The following is a 26,713-nucleotide window of genomic DNA, read 5'->3' as shown; positions in this document are numbered from 1 at the left end:
GAGAATGCAAATTGAAAACTAAGCTTCCGTCAGTGCAATTTTAAAAAGCTTCTACAAGATCAAACTTCTAAGTCAAAGCTTAAAAATAATAATTTTTATTTGTGTTACCTGGTGATCACCCTCATGAACCATGACTATGCAGAACTATTCTTCATGGTTCACAAAATGTCATGAATATCTGCACAATAAATTAACTAAGACCGCAAGGTACAAGTGTCACCGCCTCATTTTTGCAGTAAATTTGTTCGTGCAGTTTATGGATAAATTAGCACCACAATTTAACTTAGGTTTATTTACTTTTCATGGAATTTCTAGGTGGGGGCGTATGAAATCACCGAAATCACGCTTTTTCTCGATTCCAACGTGTCTGCGGTAGTTGAGTTCTAGTATGGGGTATGTTGAGACGGCAATATTGATTGAGAGATTGTACGCAGGCGCAGTTTGCAGTTGCAGAGTGCAGACGACCTTAAGGGGGCGCCGGTATGGTTACATTCAAATGGAACGTTTTCTTTTATTCTTCTTTTACTTAGATGACTGGTATTTAAATGAAGCATCAGAGTATTTCCCAAGATATTAGGGAGGTACTTTGAGTAAGAGAGAGAGAAAATTATTCGAAATCGAATTTCTAGGATGTTAGGGATGCAGGGGAACCTGGGAGTGGGGGAGGATCTGCATCACTTCGGGGAGGAAAAGCGCGGAAGATTCAAGGTTAGAATTTGTGTTTTGACAACAAATCCACGCCTTTTTTCTGCGGTCTGTGAAAAAATAGCGCAAAATGATTGAATTTTGATGTTTAAACAGTTTTCGCCTTTTACGCTTGTGACCTGATATTACAAACATTACTCAGTGTCTATATTTATCTTTAAACAACAACTAAATTAAGGAAAATGTTCTTATGTGTCGCTTTCATATATGGGGAAGGTGGTAATTTTTTTAAGATCATTAAATTGTAAAGATTTTTGGTTTTTCATAAACATATCAATATTTATTTTCAGAATGATATAAATATTACCACACAAATATCCATGAAAATCTGAACCATCTTAATATGCAAACTTTTGTCTTGTACTTTTACTGGTAAAGCATAACAATATTCTTTAGAGTATATTTAATAACTGGACCAAAAATGTCTCCCTTCTGCAGAAATCATGATAAGTAATATTACTGGAAGCAGGTTTTGGGGGTATTTTCTAATTATGCTTTAGGCTCACTCACTCCTATGCCCCCCAACATGAACCAGCATGCTTGCTTTATCATTTTAAATATCTAATGCTGCTTTTTAGTCACTTTTTCATAGTGGGAAACGTCGTTCATTCCATCATTTTCCTAAATAATGAAAGTTTATCTGCCAACTGGTAGCCTATATGACTGATCTTATGAACACAAATCCTATTACATCTCAAATAGCCAGAAGAAACACCAGATCTGAGCCGCATAGAAACTAGGTGGAATCTGTTAAAATAAGCATCGCTGTACCGAACTTGTCTGTAGAATAACTTCATTAAAGAAAAATGCCATTTTCCAAACAAACATTCTATACTGATCGTCATTTGTTAACTATAATTTTGATAGGAGCTAGTGCTTCCTTATTATGCGCAACATATTCTTAAAGACTACATTCAGCAATATTTCTCGGGATGCTAGCGAATGGATGCTTTATATTGCATATCATAAAAATATTAGGTTGTTAAAAAAGTTCTGCAACACCCTTACAGCATCCCTTGTTGGAAGATTCACTTCCGTAGATCCCGTAGTTCACTTTTATCCAAAGTCATTTAGAGCATATTGATGAAAAATTAATCTAAGAATACCAAAAAAACAACACAAAATGAAAATTCATAAAAGTTATTTTCGCATGTGCTGCAGAAAATTTTTTAACAACCTAATAGTAGCCATTTGATGTTTTATTCTCCGAAATTAGTTATTTTACATATTTAATAACAAGTAGTTTATAATTTTGTATGACGCTGCTTATGTACATTCCAAATAAAGTCTAAATAAACGTAGAAATGTATATGAGTTTAATTGATAGAAAAGAAAGCAATTATTGGTATTATGTATATGTATTATTAGATAAATACACGTAAAGCATTCGATGTTACACATAGTTTAAAATTACAATACCTTAAATATAAACAATATAAACATTTCAACTATACTGAAAAATATTGCATTAGATTTTATGACATAAACACTTACCCAATTTGTTTTATTTTATTGATCTTAATTTTTTTTTGAAATCAATACTATTGTGTGCTAAAAGCTAAACAATACAATCATTAAAGATATCTATATAAAATTATTACAAGAAAATATTTCTCTATGTGCATTATCAGTGGATAGATGAACAAGAATAAATAGTATGAAACGCTCGCCAAATTTCATTTGATATTTGGCCAACTAGTTTCAAGTGATCCAATAATATTGATAACTCTCTCACCAAAAAAAAAAAAAAATTAAAAAAAATTAAGAAATAAAATACAGTTATTTTAACATAGCTTACATACAGTTTTTTATAACATTTCGCTTCTTTATAAGTTAATATGTTATGAGTTTTCTTAAAACTAAAAGATTATATTATTTATAAAATATAAAGTAGTCATACTTAAAAACTATTAAATTGTATGCTTGCTGTTAACAGATGAGATATCTTAATTGTTAATAAAAATATAAAAGCCCCCATACACTAATTTAAAACTCTACATGTATTTCTGTAATTCTATAAATATCTGAACACATTTTAGTTCCTCATGAAAATTAGAAAAAAAAAAAAAAAACTACTTTTTTTGTATTCCACCCATAATATAATTGAACTCATCGTAGTTATCGAAGAAAATATCAAATTGATATAGTGTTATTTAAAGCTCTTTATTATTTACATTCATCCCATAGTTGAATCTATTGTAGTGCTCAATGAAAATATAAAAATACTGTTGAGTTATTTAAAACACTACATACTCTACATTTCTTCTACATACGATTGAACACATTCTAATTCCAAATACAAATAACGTCTTCAAATTTAGAATTAAAATTTCCAGAAAAAAGAGCCTCATAATTTTGTATTCCTCCTATAAGTAAACTTAATGTATTTTGCAATAAAAATATAAAAAATATATTCTATCTTATTTAAGAAATTTTCTTAACTTGCATTATTTCTATGATTAATAAATAAAATTATAAAATTACTGTAGTATTATTAGGATCTTTTCCTCTTTACGTATAGCTAAATACATCCCAAATATCAATACAAATGTAAAAAAAACTATTTAGTTCCGATGCTTTTAAATTTAGACATGCAATATCTGAAAAAAGAACCGCTGTAAACGGAGAGAAGCATGTATCAGCGGTTAGTTCTCATAAAATCCCACGATTTGCCTCCAAAAATACATGAAAAGTAAACGTACCACGAATTCATCCAAAGAGCTGACACTGCAACTGGCTGGCAAAGGATATCCTTTGGCTGGTTTTAAATATTTTTTCCGGAATATGGATTTCGGAGACATATTGAGTAGTTACACATACATTCACTGCATACTATTGTCTTCCCAGATTATTCAGGAAAAGAGGCACGCTTTTGCAGAAAATTATGAAGATAGGTAGAAGATGAGGAGGAAGCGACACCTTCTGGATCCACTTCGAATGCCCCCTGACGTTTACTTCTTTTAAGTTGAGGGGATGGTTGCAAAGTGAAATTGCTTTCTATTTCAAACTTAGAATACATTTCCCTGTCTGAAATCCTTCTATCAGGAGAACTTATCCACAGTGAAAAAAATTGATAGTTTAATTTTGAGATATTGCTCAATAGACCACAGAAATCTTCTTTCCAGGCAATTATTGAATTTATTAATTATTTGCTAAATCAAATACTAATGTAATTAAACGTTTTAGAATTGATAGAGAAAAATTGCTATTAAGTTTGAATTTTTATTTATTAGTCAACAATAAAACAAAACATGAATAAAGCACAAATAGAAATACGGAAATGGACATACTATAGTTTTGGCTCTATATACAAAGAGCCTTCTTCAGTATTTAGACACAGTGCAGTTGTTAGACACAGAGGACAGTTCCTGTTTATAGGACCGAAACTATAGTATGTCTATTTCATTAATTTTGTGTTTTATGCATATTGTTTTGCTTTATTATAATTCACACAGAATATACTCTCTGCTAATGCAGGTTTTAGCACATATGAAAAGCATTTATTACACATCACTATATTTTAAGTATATCACAAAAACTATAAGGTATCTGAAATACTATTATCAAGCTCCGAAACTGTCAAGTTTAAATTAAATTTGATTGAAAATTCTTTCTTCAGACAGTAAGTTCCGATTATCCAGTATAAAATTTACAATTTTATATCGAAGTACTTTTATTAATATTTAAATACAAAACAAAAATTTTAATCTTTAGAAATTTTAATCTAAATCTTTAGATATTGTTATATATGAAGTTAAAAAAAAACTATTGAGTTTAGTACTTACATACATATACTCCTTATTAATAAATTCTGAATAAGCAGTGAAAGATTCGCGAAGCAACTACAGAACTTGCTGATTAGTCGCTTTAGTCAAAATCTCAAAACCCAATATCGGTCTCAAAACCAATCATATCAAAAACCAATATCGGATCGATCTCAACACAAAAGTTTCAAAATCGTCATGCGTCAGATGAAACTACTGTGTGGTGTGGTGTGGTGGAACACTATTCGATATCTTCCAATTATCAAGCAAAATTGCTGTTTTTAGTTTAGTCTTTCTGTAAGTGACCTCAATAAGGATTCGTCAAATTATGATGAAATTTTTGTTTACTTTAAGTTTAAATTGAAATCTCTAATGAGGATGTATTATTTATTACATTAGAAAAACGTGAATTTTCTCTCTTAGAAAAATTAAAAAAAAAAAGATTTTGATAGATATTTTTAAAAGAAACATCGTAAACTTCAAAAGTTCATTGAAATTTCCCTGCATTAGCAATTCAACTATATATATTTACATTCTTATACATGTAAATAATTAGATATAAATATCAACATTTACTAAGAATTAGGGAGTCTTCTGCTTAATATTTTCGAAATACAGTTATCATAATACATACAGTTGCAAGTATTTTATCATTTATTTTTCAAAAAATTTTTTAAACACTTTTAGTTAAAAATCAATATTTATAACAGAAAGTAGAATTAGGTTTTGCTCCAACTAACAAAGATAAAAAGTAGTTGAAGACGAAACTACATCAATATATAATACCATAAAAAAAGAGAAAAAGCATATAAAAGCATTTTTAGAATTTTTAAAGAAAGTACATAAATTAAAATGAACTCACTTAAAAAAAATGCAAGATATGATCATTGCATTGCATTGCAGATATTTAAGTGATATGCAGCATAATAATGTAGCATTTGAAAAAATTCAAATATTCAGAAATATAATTCAAACTTTTACTAAAAGCATATAAAAAAAATTTCTAATTGCGTTTAAGCAACCTTGTGTAACTCATATTTTATAAAATTTATACAACTTAGTTTCCTTAACTTTCAATCAATTTGTTATGAAAGGAAATCTTGTTGTAAAAACGTTCACTAGAAGCTCAATAAAAAGAAGCTCCCATCTATAAGCAAACAAAAATCTAAAACGCTTTACTGTGTACCTAAGTTATGCTTCATTACTTAAACATAAGAATTTTTCTTTTTTAAATTTGTGTAAAACCCCTTAATAACAACTTCGTAAGAGATTGGCAAGATACCCACTACTATCTTCCACAAGTGAGCAAGAGAGTCTAGTGTTAAAAATAGGATGACATTGGACGACACCCATTCCTTGACATTACCCACAACGCTTCTCTCATTCATAAAACAACGCATAAAAAATTCTTTTTCCGCAGTATCAAAATCATTGTGTCTGCTAAGACATCGCATAATCCTTATCCACTTCGTATAATACTTTGCCTTGGCCATGATTATGGCTAGTTGGCAATCCAGCCAAGAGTTGGTAGATGGTATTTGTTTGATTAAATTTGTCGCCAGAATGTCTTCTATTGTATTGATGCAGATATAATACATAACTGTCGTCAGGCATCTGATTGTAATTTGAAGGAGTGAACGTGAATAGTGAGGAGAATGTGAATTATTAATGAACTATTCACAATGGTTAGAGAAATCAAGCGGAATTGTATCTTGTTTTCGTGAGCTAACTCTAAATGGAACCACGCATAGTCGCTTAGCTATTCTGAGGAATTATTTGAAAGCGTAACTTTTATTTAGTAATTCCAGCTGATGCTATCTTTTGATCATGTTTAACTACTTCGTGCGCGGCTTATATATTATGGCTTTTAAGGAGATTTTAATTATAATAGTTAAAAGCTGAAGATAATAAAAGTCCCTTATTTTTGGATAATGCTGTAAAAGTAACCGAAAAATTAAAATACATTAATTTATTTAGAAAAAAAAGATAATCCAGTTTTATGGATGAACGAACAAAATAGTAAACAAAGAAAGCACATAATTAAATATAAATTTCTCCGCGTACTATTTTCTCCATATCCTATATTTCAAAAATCGTTTTTGTAGCATTAAATTAATTACTATTTCTTAAAAAACTTAAAAAATAAATTTCATTCTCTTGCGTAAATGTCGCAAAAATGACCATCGAAAATTTAATTATTATTTTCATTCAATCAGAAAAATTAAGAAAATTGTTTTTAATCAATATGAACAATACAAGCAAAAACGGAAACAAAATTATCAATACGAAATTTCACCACTTTCTTATAATATTAGTTTATTATTTTTTTTAACATTAATATAAATTATTCCATTTATAAGAGAATTAGAGTTGTATATAAGAGAAATTAAGAAACAGAAATTCTAATTATTGTGGTTGAATAATAAAGATAGAAAAAGAAGAAAGCTATAAACAAAAAAGTTAACTCTTTCTGATTAGACCATGAAAATTTTAATTTATTATAGATACATTAAATAAACAATACACTGAACTTGTTTCTTATGGCCCTTAATTTAATGAGATTCCGAGTTTACGGAGGACATTTCTAAGGAATAGTTTATTTGGCGTTAAAAATTCTACTAAAGGCTTTGTTATTGTTAACATTACCAACACCTCCTAAAAGAGATAAGGACTCCTCACGGATTACCATAATCTGGAAATCCAAACCTTTATTAGTCCAAAAGTAGTGGCATCTTTCGTATTTTCCCTCACTGCGCAGTTTAGTAACCTGAACGCAGTGACGCTTATCTCAAATAACCCCACTGCGTAGTTTATGTTCATTACGTTGGATTACTAAAGTGTAAATATGTAACATACTCCCTTTTAAAATTGACCTCTTCAATTTTCACTTAAATCAATATTTAAAATATTTCTTTCAGGAAAAAAAGCTAAATAAAACTTTCGATTTTTTTTACAAACTTAGGAAACATTCTTATTTATTATGGTTTGATCGTTCGACTAGAAATGAATCAAATTCTCAATTTCTAAATGTATATTTTATATAAGTTTTCATTTTGATGAAAAAGTTAACAAAATACTGTCAGTGCAACATTGAAAAATATTTTGTATTAGAGCAAGAAGCTTGTTTTCATAACGTTTGAATTCTCAAGAAAAACGTTTATTTATAGCAAAAACAGAAGATAAGAATCTCTCCACTCTTCTCTTAAAGTTAAAACAGATTATACTTTTCAGTTTGTTTACGAACGACATCATCAGAAGAGTTTGAAGGGGGCTCCAAAAGCTCCGTGTATGAAAACTTATGTCATAAAATACTTAAATGTTATTTCAATCAGTGAAATTGAAGATGCATAAAAAATAAAAAAAAATTTGGACTTTAAAGCTTTTATTGTTGATACATTGAGTTAACTCTAGTTTAACGAGCACTCTGATTTAACGAGCAAATTTTTTCGGAAATTATGTTCTGCTATACCCAAATTAGACTTCATTTCCATTCAGATGTAAAAAATAAGAACAAAATTTAATGTTAATTAATGAAAAACGCATTTAAAAGAGGCTTTAATCATAACCAACTCTCATAGGATAACTTTTTTTTTATTTAATATTACAAACCCCTACAAACGTAAAACTATGTGCTTTTAAATGTTCCATGCATTTTTTTACTAACCCCTATTCTTTAAACAGTTAGGAAATAAAGTAAATTTATTTAGAGAGCAAGATCTACGGTTATAGCCATGGTTGCGAATCGATTTCACCAAAATTCGAAATTTACCGAATATTTTTTTATGAAAAAGATGAATTTTTAATCCTTTAATCGAAAGTTTTCAAATATAACTCTACAAACTGCCAATTCAAGCAGGACAGTTTTTTGCAGAGTAAAAACGAGAAAAAAACAAATCATAATTCCGGCTAAACCCTAATTTTCTCGTAATAATAACTAATTGCAATTCATACGACGACGACGAGAGAAATCGGGATAGTCTGGGAAGCGATTAAAACTCTATAGAACAAGCAATTTGCTTCTCCCTCAGCAAATATAAAAACGAAGTTCACTTTAAAAATAAGTAGATTCATTTAATATAAAGTTTAAAAACAGCAAAACCTTTTGATAATTAGCCGAATATAAACAGGTAACGTCTTAACTGTATCCATAATACAACAAGTCCCTTATAACTTCCAAAAGGAAATCTCCGAGAGCTGTCATCATACCAACCCAGATTTCAATTCACTTCTGCCCAGTGTTTATTTTGATCTGCTGCCAAAACAATTATTTTATTTTTCTTTTTTTCAGAAGAATCCTATTTTAAAACCTATCACCTGGTACTTTCTGTCAAAACTCCTTACACATAGTTTATATTTTCCATTTTATAACCGTCGTTGAACAGCCGCCCTAATTTTCGGGCTTATGACTACTAATGTTCAATTCCATAGCCTTGAAATTTTGAACTCAATCCAGAAGACAAGAGAACTTCTGGATCAAGTATTGGGAGAAATTTGCCTTTATGGAGGACTCTTTGATTGAACTAACCAGCATTTGCGTAGAATGGAGAGGAAGACCACGAGAACCTCCCACGGTTAGTCTGACGGCAAAGAGACTCTAACCCATGATCCGTCTACCAGTGAGGATATTTCAAGTCAGCACTGTGATCGGTGTGAGCCAGGTGCGGAATTCGTATCGACCAGCCACTGCTGGGATTCGAACCAGGTTCACCTCATTGGAAGGCGAACGCCTTACCTGCTGAGCCATCGCGGCTAGTTAAGACATTTCGCCTGCACGATGAAATAACATTGTTTTAAAAATTTAAGTCAATTAAAAACGGTTTTCTATCACAGTGATTATACTACCGGGCAATACAAAAATCAACGTAAGCTACAAAAAAAATTCGAAATTGAGATTTTTATATATTTGACATATTTATATAGTAAGCTATACATATTGCAAATAGAAAAGAAGAAAAAATTCAAATGCTAATTCTGTTTATTCAGTTTTTTTTAATTCTATTTAGCGTTCATAGCATTTACAATAGGAGAAAAGTTGTCAAGCTACTTTTCTAAGAATCAATCATGAAGCACTAACATTGTTTTTCCCCCGGTATTATACGGATCACTATTGATTATATATTTTTAGAGACTAGAGAATTGCAGAATCAAAACTCCGAACATATAGTTACAGCATTTTGCCTGCATTATGAAATAACATGATTTTAAAAATTTAAACCATTCTAGAATGTTTTATATCGCAGTTTATCATGCGGATCAATATTGGTTTCTTTAGAATTTTAGTGACTAGACAATTGCGGATAAGCCAGTTCCATTAGATTAAGTTTTTTTTCAGTAATATTTTATTGCTGTTATTTTACAATCATCGACGCGAATTATTCTGTTTCAACATTTACATTTGAAGTTATATTATTTATAACCATCTATGTTCAACTCCGTAACTTTGTGAACTTGAGAAAATCGAAAAGACACGAGAATTCCTTGATCAAGCATTAGGACGAACTTAACTTCAATGTGTGGCCCTAGATAGAGCTCGGAAGGTTGAAATAAATGAAAGCTTAGTGCCAAAATATTTTCACTACTATCAAATAGCACACGGACGAACACAATTTTGAATAATTGCGTGAAGAAAATAAATGGAAAGTCCGCTGTGTCCAAAATCTGAGCATCTACTGCCTGTTCAGATGGCGCTTTTGGTATTTTTCGGTTAGCCAGACGCAAGTGAAAAGTCACTAAAAAACGTCACTAGCTTTTTTTTTCCTTCTTTATTTTAGCTTTATATTTCATTTTTTAAACACATAAAAAATAAATAAAATAAGAAAACAGATTAAATAAAAAATTTTAAAAAAGTTGCTCTCGGCATATAAGAGAAAAGAATTTGTGCGTGTGTGCATATCTGTATATGTCTGCCTACCGGATTGTGTGAATACCGTAAGCACTAAAAATACGACTAGAAATACAAAGCTAAACGAGTATAATTGTAAACTGTATAATTAAAACAATTCTAACAATAATTAAAACAACGAGAATAATTGAAACAATTCCTTTAATTATATTTTTAATTATATTTTTAATTAAATTTTAAATTCAAACATATTTGAAAAACGGAATTTTCTCATCAATTTAGCGATAGCTATAGTTTTAAATTAAACCATTGACTATTCAGTTTTGTCAAATATTTTAAAGATAACATCAGTGATGTTTGCCAGCTAACAGCTTTAATCAAAAAAAATTTATTACGCGTTTTGTAATATCTAACTGTTTTTTTTAATTCTTTATGTTAGATTATCTGAATGATCAGCATGGTTGTGGTAGCACAAGCGGACTACGTAACAAATTAGTATTCTTTAAGCTATGTGAAAGCATGACCTTATTTGTATCTAGCTATGCTTTTAAAATGTGGTACTATAAAACTAATCAACAGTAATTGAAATTTTAAAAAAAATTATTGAATTTTTGTAAAGTAATTGAATTTAAAAGCTAAATTTCGGTAATTAGCACAAATGGCTTAATGATCATTAATGTAGTTTTAATATGTACAGTTGTAGTTGTAGTTCATTTACGCATCGCACTAGAGCTGCACAATGGGCTATTGGCGACGGTCTGGGAAACATCCCTGAGGATGATCCGAAGACATGCCATCACAATTTTGATCCTCTGCCGAGGGGATGGCACCCCCGCTTCGGAAGCCCTACAACCGAAGTCGAGCACTTTACGGTAGCACAGTTTAACGAGGACCAATGCCGCACTCCCTCGGTCCCTACGCAGACTGATCCAAGTGGTCACCCACCCGCACACTGACCGCAGCCAGTGATGCTTGACTTCGGTGATCTGCTGGGAACCGTGTCTTAACGATCAGTCCACTGCGGGACTTTAATATGTACAACTAAATATACTCTTACATAGGCACTGCACTTATATTACGTATTTTTATTATAGATACTGTGAAAAAAAAGTTTTACAGCCCCTTGAATATAGAAATACCGGAGAAAATAGATCGATTGTGGTAAATTTTAAACATCATGAGTTGCCTCGAGCAACAGAATTATACCAGATGATACTTATAACAGTTAATCTATATTATATCAGATGAACTACTAAGCCAATGTTTTGCTTAATATAACAATGCTTAGCTACTGGAAACGGTAACAAACAAAATTTTAAAAAATTAATTTTAGCGTCAGTCTTGTGGATGATTGTGACAGTACGGATATAATGGTTCTTTTTTTTCACCCCGTACGAGGAACCAAGTACCCAGCTAATAAATAAATAAAAAAATCTTGATACATGCAACTCACTTTTTTTTTAACTTTTTGCCAAGATTTACATTTTAAGTTACCCATTGATATGCACAGAAACGCGTGTAATTTATGGTTCTTCAACTAAATTGTATATATTTACAATTTCAAAGGTAACTATTACAAAAGCAGAACCTTCAAACTTTCAATTTCTCTGATAGGAGTAAAAAATAAATACATTCATTACTCTAAAACTAAATGAAGGTGATTTCAGAAACAAAAACGATTGATTCAAGACCAGGATGCGTAAATTATTTTCTATACCACTTCTACAAATTTATATCCAACTTCAATGCATTAATATGTAAATACCATTGCATAGAACGCATGCAATTTTCAGTATTTCAGTGAAAAGTACATCTTTTTATAATTTCATTGGTAATTATAAAGATGTACAGAAAATCAATATGGAACTATCGGTAGGCCCATACCGGAAGGAAAGAAGACAATAGTATGGATGCTTTAACATAGTTTTTCGAAGTTTTGTTTGTCAAGGAAAATAAAAAAGCCACAATTTAATTGCCTTACTCATGAAACAGAGCTATAATTTTAAACTATTTACACCATCTTGCTGTAAGGAATAAACTGAGCTTAAGAACGAACAAAGAACCTGAATAAAGATATTCAACTTTTCAAAAAATCACCAAATTGGCGACATTTTTCCACCTTTATGAAAATTATCAGAATAAATGCTTTACTCCCTGTTTTTTGCAAATTTTTATAAACCCAAATAAGGCATCATTAAAGTAAGTTTTTAAATATTAAAAAATTATAGAAACGCTTTTCATAAAACAATAGCGTTTCTCCCTATTAACGTTTTGAATATTTTCAGAAAAAGCATAAAAAGCCCTCTCTGTAAATAGGCTAAACTTGACCTAACAGTAATGAGTAACTGTGGAAAACTCGCAACAGGGATTAAAATAGCATATTATTCGCAAGAAAGTATAATTTGATGACCACGGAGCCTTCGAAAAACACCCCTAAATTAACCAGTTAAGCGCTTTGACAAGTATGCACGGCTGACCAACTCTGTATTGTTGCCTGTATGACGTGCATATTCATGCAAAATAAAAGAATATCAATGACTAACAAAACTAGAATTTTCAATGAAATACATTAAAAATATTGCTTGTTAATGTATTTCCTTTATATTATCAATAGAATTTATATGTATTTTTTACATTGCGCTGCACAGAGGGCTTGCAGTCTGAAAGCAATTACGTACGTTAGCCGTGATTTAACTTAAGCAATTGCGCAAACAATTAGCAGCAGCATTAACAACAATTTACTCTACGAGTCCTAAACATTTTTGAATTGTGTACAAGAATCTGAAGCATGCGGTCCAAAAGCTCTTTCCTCCTTGCTTGCTTTCGAAGCATCTGAGGCAGCGCTGAAAGTATGACGACAGCAAAACGCTGGTAGCAAAACCATTTCATTTATAGTAGGTTTTTGTGAGAAGTAAATAAAGCTACTGCTATTTTTTTATTATAAATTATTCATCACTGTTTACTTTATCTTGGGTAAAACAAAAGCCTTATATTTATGTTATAAATGTTTTAAAAAAATCTTAGTAAAATCTATAAGTATACACGCCATTGGTACATTTTAATACCGCATCCTGTAGAGGATTTCTAAAAATTACATTTTGAGCTTAATTGGTAAAAAGCGCAAGCCTTAAGAGTTCTAATATCATCATATAAGAAAGTAACAAAGGCAAAAAAATTGCTTTAAAAACGAGGTAGATAAATTTTATTCGAAATCCATCTCAACATCTTACGAAAAAAACTGAGATACAATCGATATACATTATGCAAATGCGAATAAACAGAAGCCCTTACAATTTTTAGTACGTCTGTGAAATATACATAATTAGAATTGTATAGGTAAACCTAGAATGGATCATTTATAATTTTAAAGAAAAACGAGCTAGACTTCCGATTTCCCTGAAAGATATAGTATGGATGCATTATTTTAAAAGCTTTAAGAAACTTAAAAAATAAAATACTATTAGCTTTTTAATGACATCATATACACAAAATGATACCAAATACAAAGAAACAGTTATTTGAAAAGCGAGATGTGCAAATTTTATTTTGAATCTTTCTCTGCAAGCATTCGAAAAATTTTACATACGACCGATATGCTTTAATATGTAAACTCATAGAAACACTCACAATATTTTGTATCTCAAACAATGTATACATTTACAATTTTAAAACTAAACTGCTGTTTGTAGAAAATGCAACACCATGAAAGAATCATCAGAATCAAATGAAATTTAATGCAGAAACGACTTGTACTGATACAAATAAATGATGAAATTTTCAAAACAAAAGAAACAAATTAAGCGTCCGAAATCAGTATTTGGTGCAGCCACCACGCGCTGCAATAAGTGCTGCTATACGACGTGGCATGGAGTCAAACAGATGTTGAATATCTGCTTGAGGAAGAGAATTCCATATCGCTTGTATGCGCAACCAAAGTTCGTCTTTGGAAACTGCAGGACGCGGATCACGAGTGAGACGCCGACCAACCATATCCCACACGTGCTCAATAGGCGACATATCCGGCGAATAAGCAGGCCAAGGAAGAAGTTGCATGCGTTGTGCTGAACAGAAGTCTCTAACAGTCCGCGCAACATGTGGGCGTGCATTATCCTGCTGAAAGATAGCTCCAGGGATGCCTTGAAGGAAAGGAACGACTTCGGGCTGTAGCACTTCACGGACGTATCTGTTGCTATTGAGATTACCCTCAATTCGTATCAAATTGGATCGTCCATGATACGAAATCGCACCCCAGACCATAACTCCGGGTGTTCGACCACTATGTCGTTCAATAATACACTCAGGAAGGCAGCGTTGACCGGCATAACGTCTAACACGAACACGGCCATCATGGGTCCACAAATTGAAGCGTGATTCATCTGAAAAGACAACTTGGTGCCAATCAGCTCGCCAGTCTCTGTGCTCAAGAGCCCACTGCCGACGCAGCCGTCGATGATCCGCCGTGAGGGGAATCCTGTATAATGGCACCCTTGCACGCAATCCACGGCGCAGCAGACGACGACGAATTGACGAAGCCGACAATTGTACACCTGTAGCAGTAGACCAATGTGCTGCCAGCTGCCTGGAGGAAGCTGTGCGATCATTCACCGCCATGCGGAGCAGGTGTCGATCATCGCGCTCTGACGTCACCTTCTGTCGTCCAGTGCCTGTTTTTCGAGTTGTTCGGTGCTCGTCGGTCCACTGCTTCCAAACTCGCATCACTGTGGAACTGTTCCGCTGCATACGAGCTGCTATTGCGCGATAGGAAAATCCTCCTTCTCGAAGGCCGATTATCCTCCCTCGTTCAAACTCCGTAAGTTGCTTGAATTTCTTATTCTTCCGTCGTGGAGGCATACTCAGGTCTCACTAAACGTTTGCCACTAACAAATAATCATAGACTATTTTCAACGTCCCGCTACAGCACTTTATTTATACGCTTTCAGCATCAATTCAGAGGGCGCTGCGCGCGCCACGCACGCGCGATGGCTCTGAAACTTTATTAATTTGCATAATATCCTATATCCATTATTAAAATAATATTTCATTTGATTCTGATGATTCCTTCATGGTGTTGCATTTTCTACAAACAGCAGTTTAGTTAACAGAAAAACAGCATAAGCTTCCGATTTTTCCGAAAGAAGATATAGTACGGATGTATTATTTTAAAAGCTTCTTTTGCAAAAAAAAAAAAAAAAAACTTCTAGCTTTTTAATACCATTAGATACAAAAAAGTGATACCAAAGACAAAGAAACCATTGCACCGAAGGCAAAAAAAATGTAAATTTTATTTCTGCACCACTCTACATCTTTCTCAAAATTTACGTACAACAGATATTCAATATTTTAAAATTCGCTATAAAGATTTCTTCACGGCCGGATATCCTTTATCAGTTGTATATACAAGTGAACTTGATGCAAAAATAAAAAGGAATTCCGGATTCGTGACTTTTGATATAAAAACATAAAACCCATTTTTCTTAGCAAGTATAATCTATTCAGGAAGAATTTTTTTCGAACCTAGATTTCCTTACAAGATATGCTTTAGAAGAATCTCCGATTTCTGAGTAATGTTCTCGGCGTTCGTATTTTCTAACTTTTAGTTCTTTTCAGTTCTTTTTGCGAACGTGACTAATGTGAAAAAGAGGTGGCTTCTTGAAATTATTATGAATTCCCGTATCCATTACGGAATGAGTTGATGAATATAGAAACAAATGCAATTTCATTCTTCTAAAAGGATGAAATATTTATTAAATTTAAGATTGCAATTCGGTCACATCGGAAAATGTTATCCAAAAGATAATTATAGAGAGTTCATTACTGTTTATTTTTGAAAATTTGAACATCAATTGCATTAGAAGATGCTTCTAATATTATTTTTTTAAGAAGTTAATTTCTTTTTTTTTATATGAAATGTAAAAAAATAACATGAAAATTTAGATTCTTCTAGATTTAATGGGAAAAATCTTGGATTTGAAACTTCATTCCAGGTAACAGGCAACCTTATGGCAAATGTTATTCCATTTGGTTGGTATAGAAAGGTCGACTAATTAATCCTTTTGGAAACTTAGTGGAAATATAAGTATGCCAGGCTTGTTTCCTTAAAGATTAAACAAAAACATTTTTTAAATCTTACAAAACAAATCTCATTTTTTAACTTTTATTATAAACCTTATTTTTGCCTTTTTTTTTCATTCTAGCTTTGCCAAGGCTAACAAATGTAACATTTTGTTTGTGTTTTCTTCACTTTTAAGGAATTAAAAAATGTATATACTAATAGCCCTACGCAAATTAACCTTGTTTCAGTGATGGTCTTAAAACCAAAAATAAACCCTGAGAAAGTGAATTTATCCTCGATTTGAGAACGTTATTCTTAATTCATCATCCTCGATTTCAGGCGGTTGTTTTAGCCTTGTTTTGTAAAGGCATGTTCAATCTTGGTATGAAAAGGTTGTTCATGCAAGCTTAATTTGAACCTCAGAGTGCGGAAACTGGCTTGGTTAAATTTAACATTGTTTCAAGCGTGATTATTTATAAATCTTGTCAGGCTTTGTGATAAAGGTTGTTGCTGACATTAAAATCAACCTTACACTGCTATCTGGGAAATTAATAATATTATTTACAGGAAATTCAAACATTTTTAATATTAGCTGGCATAATATATAAGGAGTCAATCGATATTGTGCCGGCTGATTTAAAAAAAATTTGAATGTCCCGTTGATGTGAATATACCCTTGACTCATAGGATAAAAAACTATAATGAGTAGCGGTGATACAGATTCGACTGATCTGATTCACATATGAATCTCTCCTGTAGATAGATAATTCTTTTACAAATTACGGCAACTTATGCAATTATTGCACCAACTAAAGTGCTGGTGCGTAATATACTGAGTGATATAAGTTAACGAGATAAGACTCCGTTTTATTCTGTGACTTTCGTCGTTTTCCTCTCCGTGCACAAGAGAAACATTATGCAACTAAGAGATAAAACATCAGCTTTAAGAAAAAATGAAATCAAATTACGAACCAACCATACACTGATGGTATCCGAATCTAAATGTCCTCAAACGTTAGCGAGCTTTCATCTTGCTCAAGTAGTGTTGTAAGCACTGATTTAGGATAAAACACATGTTTACCATTAAGATTCAAATCCCAACAGTAACTAAATTATTTGAGATTCTTGATAAACGGATTACGGTTTAAAGTTTCTTTGTTACCTGGCTAACTGTATGACCTGTGACTTTCGGATCCAGATTCAAATCCCAGCAACAGCTGGATTATCTGAAATTCTTGATAAACGGATTGCCGTTTAAAATTTCCTTTGTTACCTAGATAACTGTATAATCTGTGGCCCTCAGACTCATATCCAGGATTGAGCATGATTTATTATGTTTTCGGGAAAATTTGAGGACATTTTAACTCACAATCTATAAACTTGGGAAGATTTTCTGCCCTTAAATAAAAAGTTTAACCTTAATAAAAGTAAAAGTTAATAACCTTAAATAAAAGTAAAAGTTAAGTTATACAATCCAATGAACTGTCCTCAAGATTTAAGGACATCTGGTCGTCTTAATATAAAAGCGTATTTTACGCATCGGATTTGATTTCCTCTCCTCATAAACTTTCTCAGGAGTAAAAATGCTTATTGTAAATTTCTTGCTGAATTTTAGTTTTTTTCACGCTTTTGAAAAAGATAATCACTTCAAAAATCGGTAGCTTCTATCCTTTTCCAATGCCATGATATTGAAAGAAAAAATTCACTAAAACTTGAATTCAATGTATTTCATTAGTAAATTCATTGTTGTTTTTATTTAAAAATCTCAATTTAATTAACCTGAAATTGTGTAATGAAACAGAAAATAATATAGATCAATGCTTTTGGAATAAGTATTTAATCAGTAATTCTAGTGTATTTACTTTGTATATTTAATGTTAATTAAAATATAATAAGTATTATAAGATGTCAGCAATATACGAACGCAATTACTCCTTTACTAAATTTAAACCTTTATTTTAAATTTCACACCTCAAAATGTTTTTTAGAGAATGGAAAGAGATTGTTTTTTAATACCACTAGTTAAAGAGTTATGTTGAGTTGAAAATTTAAATTCAATAGTAGTGTCTCCCAACCATTCATTTTTAGGTATTCTGGAATTATCTAAAATTGTATGCAGTAATAAAGAAAAAGAAGTTGTTAATTTGCAAACTTTAATCAATGAAGAAGTAGAACTGGAACACACGCCAAAAACATTGTGCCCCATTAGAATGCTGCGCTACACAGGTTTGAAAACATTGTGCTGAGGAATTATAAAGACATAAAAAATAAATAAAATAAAAAAACTAATAAACAAACATCAGACAAAAAAGTTTGTTCTTAACGTAATTCTCTAGTCGGGACTTTATTGAAAGTAAAGAAAATCTCCATTTTTCGTCAATTAGTTACAATATTTGTATTACATATTACAATATTCATTACAATATTTGTATTATATATTATTAAAATATTCGTTACAATATTTGTATTATATATTGTTACAATATTCATTACAATATTTGTATTATATATTCTTACAATATTAGTTACAATATTTGTATTATATATTGAATGCATAATTTAATGTTACATTCACTATAAACAACTGTACTGCACTAATCAAAAAAACGTACCCAAGTTAATAAGTTAAGTACCCGAGTTAACGTATTTTTCTTAGGAATACATGCCATATACATCGCTAGTCATATAAGGGGTGGTGATTGTAGAACACTATGAATAAAATTGAAACTAGGTATTTTATCGTACACAGTTTCCACACTCATTTGTTTATCAAATGCGAGTAAGTATTGAAACAAGATTTTAATTTCAATTTTCAAAATTAATAAAAAATTATCTTAGTTAATCACATAAGTCCTCAAATATACTTATAAAAATTTTAAAATAAACGTAAAGAAACTAGTAATAACACGTAAAGGAAACAATAGCAATCAACGAAACTAATTTTTTCTTTAGAAAAAACTCTTTAAAATTGTGTTCAAAGTAATCCTACACCACGACACACACCCATATAATATAAGGTGATAAATTATTACGAGCTTAACAATAACGAAAATTGAAACAATGTATAGTAAAAAAATTGAAATATATTTTTTTTATGATTGCGATGTAACTGAAGCTGCATGGCAACACGACAGAGAACTTTCTATTAATTTATTAATAGAACTAATAGTTTATTATTCTTTTTCATAGTCAAAAAACAGCTTAACTAAATTTGTTTGAATCACGGAAATTTCTACGAAATGTAAAAATAGGAAAAGGAATAGAACACTAATATATATTACGTGGCATTTCATATAATGAAATACTTATTAGAAACTTTTTCCGATTTAATGAATATCCCAAATTCATACACTGTAACTGAATTCTAATCTCTGACGACATTAATAGTGTTAACAATAACTATTACATTAATGTAATAGTTTTTTTATTTTATAATATTTAATGAATATGCAAAATTTTAATTTCGCAATAAATTAATATATTGCTACATTAATTATCATAATAAATAACAGATAATAAAATTAGTAATAATATTATTAAAATCGTACCAATGCCAAAAAGAATGATAATTCATGCATCAAGTCTTACACAGAATAGTCTTATATATGTTATAAGATAAAAGAAAATAGAGATTCTGAAATTTATACTGATAACTTTTCAATTATATGATATTTAACCCCTGACAATTTAGAGGTATTCTAAATATAATAAATCTTATTTATTACTAAAAGTTTAATCTTGATATATTCTGTGTTTTAAAAATAGAGTTTTAAAATTTTTTATCATGCACTGTTTTGTAAAAATTATCTTTCCATCGAAGCAAAAAATATAAAATGCATCTTAGTTGATAAAATTAAAAGTATTAAGAATGAAAGGCATGAATATATTAAAAATATCCGAACGTTTCAAAATGTGTGAACTTAACAAAGGTTTTAAAAATGGACGTACTGAATTTTTATGGAAATAGTACAACTTACATGCATGCAAAATTTGAATACACAATGATTCCCAAAACCCCTAGATCGATTTCTGCAATTTTAAACTTTAAAAATGTTTTCTTGAATTTATCATTATAAACAAATTATTGTAAGCTTGTTAACTTAAGTAGATCTAAAGATTATTTATTAAAGAAACTTTTGATGCTTACACTAAATACGCATCTGTAAGCTATGAATTCGGTCTGCATATCATTATACATATCAAATTTTCTCTAAATAACACACATTAACAGCATTTTCGAGAAATACATTAGTAAGAAATAATGCATACAATCTATTTTGTAGAACTGTAATAATGTAGCTTAAAAAATGAAAACCGAGTAGTAAAATCTCGCTCAAAATAAAATAAAGTAAGACTAACTAAACTACATATAAAAGCATAAATAATGTATTTAACGTTACTACGCATAATGTAGTTAAACAAGGTAACGCTTGTCGGTATTTAATACAGATGAAAATATTCTGGTTATTAAACTGTAAGCTATTATTGCAGTCTCAACTGTTAAATTTTAGTTTTAATCAAAAGTTATCTTTTTATTTTATATACTAGTTTTAATTTAGTTGCATTTTAATAGATTTTGGAGCAAATTTAATGTCTATTTATAATAAAAATATAATTTTAATTTTACCGTTTCATACATTTTCATTAAACAAAAAAAAAACCACGATATTATCAATAATAAATAAAAATCCAAATATCTGTCCTTAGCATCATTTGGCAGTCATCAGGATACAATCATTAGAAGCTATGATTATATTTAAAAATATATGTTTACCTTCCTTTCCTAATATTGTTTTCTGCTACTATTACGTTTTTGATTATAGATCAAACTTAAAAGCCAAGTAAAAAATATTACTTTAGCACATAGTTACGTGAGATTACTTTGCAATATTTAATGATAAAAATACTTATTTTTTGTTTTTCTATTAATAAATAGTAATTATCTAATTTTAAATTTTTTTTATGAAATTGCAATCAATCAACGTACGCAATTAAACTAAACCAATGAATGCAAAATAATCATTTTAAGTTCTAAAACAATATAGCAAATTACCTTTTTACACTATGTGAAAAATATGTCTCAAATTTTTCTAGTAACCAAAAATTAAATAAAAACTTAAAACACAAGGTTGCGGATAAGTTGCAATAATAACTAAGATAAATGATTAGGTTTTAAATATATCCTAATAGAATCGAACACTAAACCTGTAGTACAAACTATGCTAATAAACATCTTTTGAATCTTTAAACTGACTAATTAAGTTCCATGTAGCAATATACAGGGTGTTTATAAAGTCCCGGACCCATTTTGATGTCTAGTAACTCATAAAATAATAAAGATAAATTAAAATTAATAACATAAATGGTTAGATAGACTCAAAAAGTTTCATGACCCTTGTCAATGAACTTCCACGTGTGCCCCCCTTCGTCACACGGAGAATATCAAGTCGATAGTCGATTTCACGCCAGGTAGCTTTCTTTTTTACAGAAAAGACGGTCTCATTAGTCGTATACTTAGACATGTTTTGGCAAATTTCGTATTTCCACTACTAGAAGAGCTTCAGCCACATGTCTTTTTGCAACAAGATGGTGCACCACCTCATTGGGGTATCATCTTTCGTAGTTCTTTGAATGACCATTTTACAGGATGATGGATTGGGCGAGGAGGTCCAATTCCTTGGCCACCCAGATCACCTGATATAACGCCGCTGGACTTTTTTCTTTGGGGATTTATAAAGGACAATGTGTAGAGGAGGATCGTGTCGAACATTGATGACGTAAAAGCCAGAATTACAACCGCAATAGCCTCTGTGGAAACCGACATGTTTGCCGCTACCTGGCGTGAAATTGACTATCTACTTGATATTCTCCGTGCGACGAAGGGGGCACACATGGAAGTTCATTGACAAGGGTCATGAAACTTTATGAGTCTATCTAACCATTTATGTTTTTAATTTTGATCTATCTTTATTATTTTATGAGTTATTAAACATCAAAATGGGTCCGGGACTTTATAAACACCTTGCATATGCAAAAAAACGGCCCATTTTTTTCTTCTAAGGTCCCCAGATCATCTCTGTTTATTATTGCAGTTCCATAACAGGTATGAAAGCAAACAGTGAACTGGTCTTTAAGATAATAGATAACGAATACGCGTTATCAGGAATGCTGTTTAACGATGAAACTAGTTAAAATATTATAATAATTCTGAAACAAAGTAGAGATTATGCGAAAAATGCACATGTAATGCAAATTTATAAAGCACGCAATGATGCATCTAATGTTACCACACATAATGCAGCACTAGTCTATTTGAAATAACCCATTGTTGCTGCCTCAACTGCGGAGTTTTCAAAGATTAATATTTTCATATATACATTGAAAAAAAATGAGCGTGATTTTATTATATGAAGGAAATTCTGAGACACCAAATAAACATGCGAAAAACAAAAGCATCCCTTCTTTAAGATCTCATCTCAAAGTTCCCAGTTCATCTCTTTTTATTCTTACAGTTCCATCACAAATGGCGAACGAGATCATTAACACGGATAAAAGCAATCAGTAACCTGGTCTTTAAGGAAATTGGCAGCGGAGGCGCGTTATCAGGAATGCTGTTTGATGATGGAACTCGTTACAAAAAATAACAAAAAAGCTTTCAGGGGATGGGTAAAAAGAAACTTATAAAAAATGGATAAAAGTGAACGGTAGAAAGACTTGACTAATGAGTACGCTTTCTAAAACATAAAGAAAAAGAAATGGTGGTTGCTGTTTTGCTTGTTGCTCTTTTTTCTTTTCCTTCCATCAACGCAATTTCTCAAAATAAATTGGAACATCCCTTTTTACAAATGGGAAAAGAAGAGCTTATACATAGTTCGATTTGTTTGTGATAAATATGAGGACACGGTTAAAACATGCTGTATTCAGTTGTAGTGATGAAGTATGAAGATTAAAACTGATCGCTAAGCTTGGAGAGTTTTTTTTTATCTCCAGAAGATAACTGAAAATATCTAAAAGAATCGGTTCACTGGGTGGATTTGAAACTGAATGAAGATCAGATACGAGATAAGTTCGGTTCAGATATAGATTCTGGAAAAACTAAGAATATTTCTTTTCTTTAGTTCAGAAAAAAAGTTCATTGTGCTGTGATGTTGATGCTTGACAAGATTAACCATTTTAATTGAAATTATAAAGCAGAAAAGTCATACGGGGTCAGAACTAGCTTTTTCCTGTAACAGATGATGCTCAATTCTATTAAAACGTAATTATTAAATTTAAAATTTTAACGATGACGAGACATGCCGGTCCAGAACTAGATTTTTCTTAACAAGAGGATGCTCAATTCCAGATGAAAGCAACATTTCTAATTGAAATTTTAACCTTGACGAGTAATGCGGGTCCAGGGTCTACTTTTTCTTAACAAGATGACCCCAATTCTATTTGAACGCAATAGATCAGATTAAAATTTTAATACTGATGAGTCATTGTGTGTCCATAACCCACTATTTCTTAATCAAATGATGCACAATTACATTTGAGATCATTCATGTGGATTGAAATTTTAATGTAAATAAGTATTGTTGGACTAAGAGGCGTTTTTTTTACTGTCAAAAAGTCAAATAACATTCGAAATCAACTGTTCTATTTACATTTTACGAATGACGAGAAAGTTTGCCCAAAACGCAATTTTTCTTTATTAATCAGATGATGCTCAACTAAAATTGAATAATTATTTTCGCCTCCTAAAACTTTTTTTTCAAGACTTCAGATACTGCTTTCGAATTTTAAAAAAAGTGTTAGAGATTTGAGCAAAGGAAGTTTAGTTGGAAAATATCTTCAAGCGTTTGCTATACGTATGTTACAGAAAAAAAAAGCTTTACGTTTCTAATGCACATGCTTCAAGTGTTAAGCAAAGTTTGTTATGTATGATACCAATTTTGATACGAAGAGCTAAATTTTTACGTTGAAAGTAGAAAATAAAGGTTACATCTTGCTTTCTATATTTTTGCAGTCACTGAACATAAGGACCACTGCTCTCTTAAAGCACATGATTAGAAGATTGTTCTCAAGCTTGCGATTTCACAATGAAAAAAATTCTGGTGCAATTACCATACTGAATAGAAATGACATTTCTGAAAACCAAACAGTTCTTGTTAATATAACCAAAATATACGGCATTTAAGCAATTTTTTTTCCGTTCATATGGTAACAGTTTACAGGAAATTCTGATTTTCAAAATTATCGTTCTAATTACCACACATTTAGTAAAAATTGTGAAACTGGGAAGTAAATTTAGCCAAAAATATTGCTTTATGCCATGCTCTAAAGTATGATGAAATTATTTGATTTTATACCACATTCAGAGATGCCAACTGCTCCGGACAAGCCAAAATAATTAAAAAAAATGGTAAATAACTTCAAAGTAAATTTACAAATATTTAACTACTTTTGCTTGCTTTTTAAAAGGTGTAGCATGCCATAAGTAATATAAAGTGGTGAATTATATAAGAATACGAACTATTTAGAAATAGTGGTGGATAAAAATCTACTAAATTGAATTTATTAAACCAAGAATCACAATTGATAAACTACCACTGTAAAATATTTATTTGCTGTCCGGAGCAAGTTGGCATCTCTGCACATTTACCAAATTCTTTTCACATATTAAAAAACCATATTTTTTTTTAATTTTATGAGAATCATCACCAAAGTGCTTCGAAAAAAATTACCTAGCTATTTTAAGTTCACCCGTCGAGCCAAAAACACGGTAAATTTTACCATATTCTTGTAATTTTGACCATAAGTTCTTTCTCAGAGCAGGAATAAAACCTTAAAATACCTATGAATCACTCAATCTGTTCTTACCATAACCATTTCACTAGTGGCTTTCTAATATGTAATAAACAGAAACAGGTTTTTTAAACTACAGGTTTATTGTGTGTTGCCAAATGCATTTGTGTTATTCGTCATCTTCGAAACCACCCAAAAATCATCACTTAATATTTTTATCTACCGAAATTTAAATATTTTGGTAAATAAATATTTGTTTTCAAAATCGTCACATAAAATATTTTCCCACTAAGGACTTCGATCAAAGTGAAAATACTTTATTTGTTCTTTTATATCTGTTTATTTTATTTGTTATTTTTATTTTCATTTTTTGTCATAATAATTTAGCTATTTCATTGTAATATAAAGAGAAAATAAATGATATAACGATTATGTTATGACGAAAATAAATTTGAAAAATCCTTTTTGTAATTTTAAAAACATTTTTAGAAGGTATCACACTACAAACTAAATGTCCTTGAAAAGGTCAATATAGTTTTATAAACTATACACACAGCACCGCAACAAAGCTGATTTTTAAAAAAAAAACTGAAAAGAAAAATATGACAAAATACGATAGAAACTTTGAGGAAAGAAATGAAAAACTAGAGGAGAGAAAAACTAGGAGAACCAACATCTTTCGTTTCAGGCAATTACGTTTTTTAAACAAAATTAATAAAAGAACGGCAGACTCGTTAGCCAAACTTTTTCTAAGTATCCTTAGAAAAATCTTTTTTTTTACCCTTTAATGCAAAGCATCATCAGTTTCGCTTCACATGCGTTACTTTAAAAAGTCAAACAAGAAAATTTGCTGTTCATTATAGTATGCTACGCTGCAATTTCAGTTTTTACGTCGTTTCATAAAATACAGAGATACGTATCATGTGAACACTTTTAAAGAGGTTGAAGCCTATGACACCGAGAAAAATTACTGAGACGAGAAAAAAAAATTTTAATAACACTTTAACAAAATTCCATCAAAAGTTTGTAAAGTAAATGAAGCTGACAAGGTATTTACCAAAAATTAAGAACTTTAAAAAATCAAACTTTTACGTTACGTCAAACTGTAAACTTTTAAAGATTTGGCATTGTTTAAACTCACATTGTTTAAAAACCCAAAAATATGTAAACGATTTATGTATATAGCTCTAAAATTTCCAAACTAAATAATAATAATAGTTTTCAACAAAATAGCAAAAATAGTTTTTATTTAATGTTTAAACTTATCTGGCAATGCTTGATGTTCTGGAATTTAAAATGGCTTAAAACGAATGTAATTAAGTAAATAAAATATACAAATTTAAATTTTTAGGCAAATGCGCGGTTCAGAATTTGTATTTACTGAATACTTGTGTACCGGGCCTAGAAAGTCGAATAGGCATAAACCAAGTACATAAGGCCGAAAACCATGAATTTCGATTGCTTGTATACCGAGTATAAGGTGTCTAATACGTGTAACCCAAATATGAAATTGAATTTCATGTATTACGATTACTTGTATAGTCAAATATATATGTAGACAAA

The 26,713-nt window shown here is 30.6% G+C and overlaps 1 protein-coding gene across 30 annotated transcripts in view; it reads right to left on the bottom strand.

Annotated features, from left to right (window-relative positions):
* The window catches only part of LOC107453194 (ankyrin-2), a 213,262-nt gene that overhangs the window by 127,204 nt on the left and 59,345 nt on the right, over positions 1–26,713 (bottom strand). For 22 of the 30 annotated variants that reach the window (XM_071186313.1, XM_071186343.1, XM_071186328.1 and 19 more), the window contains exon 1: positions 3,408–3,592. The exons of the other annotated variants lie outside the window; for them this stretch is intronic. In XM_071186313.1, the coding sequence (XP_071042414.1) occupies positions 3,408–3,506 (99 nt within the window). In that variant the 5' untranslated portion in view covers positions 3,507–3,592. Of the gene's footprint in view, positions 1–3,407; positions 3,593–26,713 lie in introns of those variants that run through there. 30 annotated transcript variants of the gene reach the window in all.

This window comes from Parasteatoda tepidariorum, chromosome 10 (genome assembly GCF_043381705.1).
Source record: "Parasteatoda tepidariorum isolate YZ-2023 chromosome 10, CAS_Ptep_4.0, whole genome shotgun sequence".
Taxonomy (NCBI): Eukaryota; Metazoa; Arthropoda; class Arachnida; order Araneae; family Theridiidae; genus Parasteatoda; species Parasteatoda tepidariorum.
The sequence above is the reverse complement of the archived record's forward strand: the minus strand, read 5'-3'. Positions and strand labels throughout refer to the sequence as shown.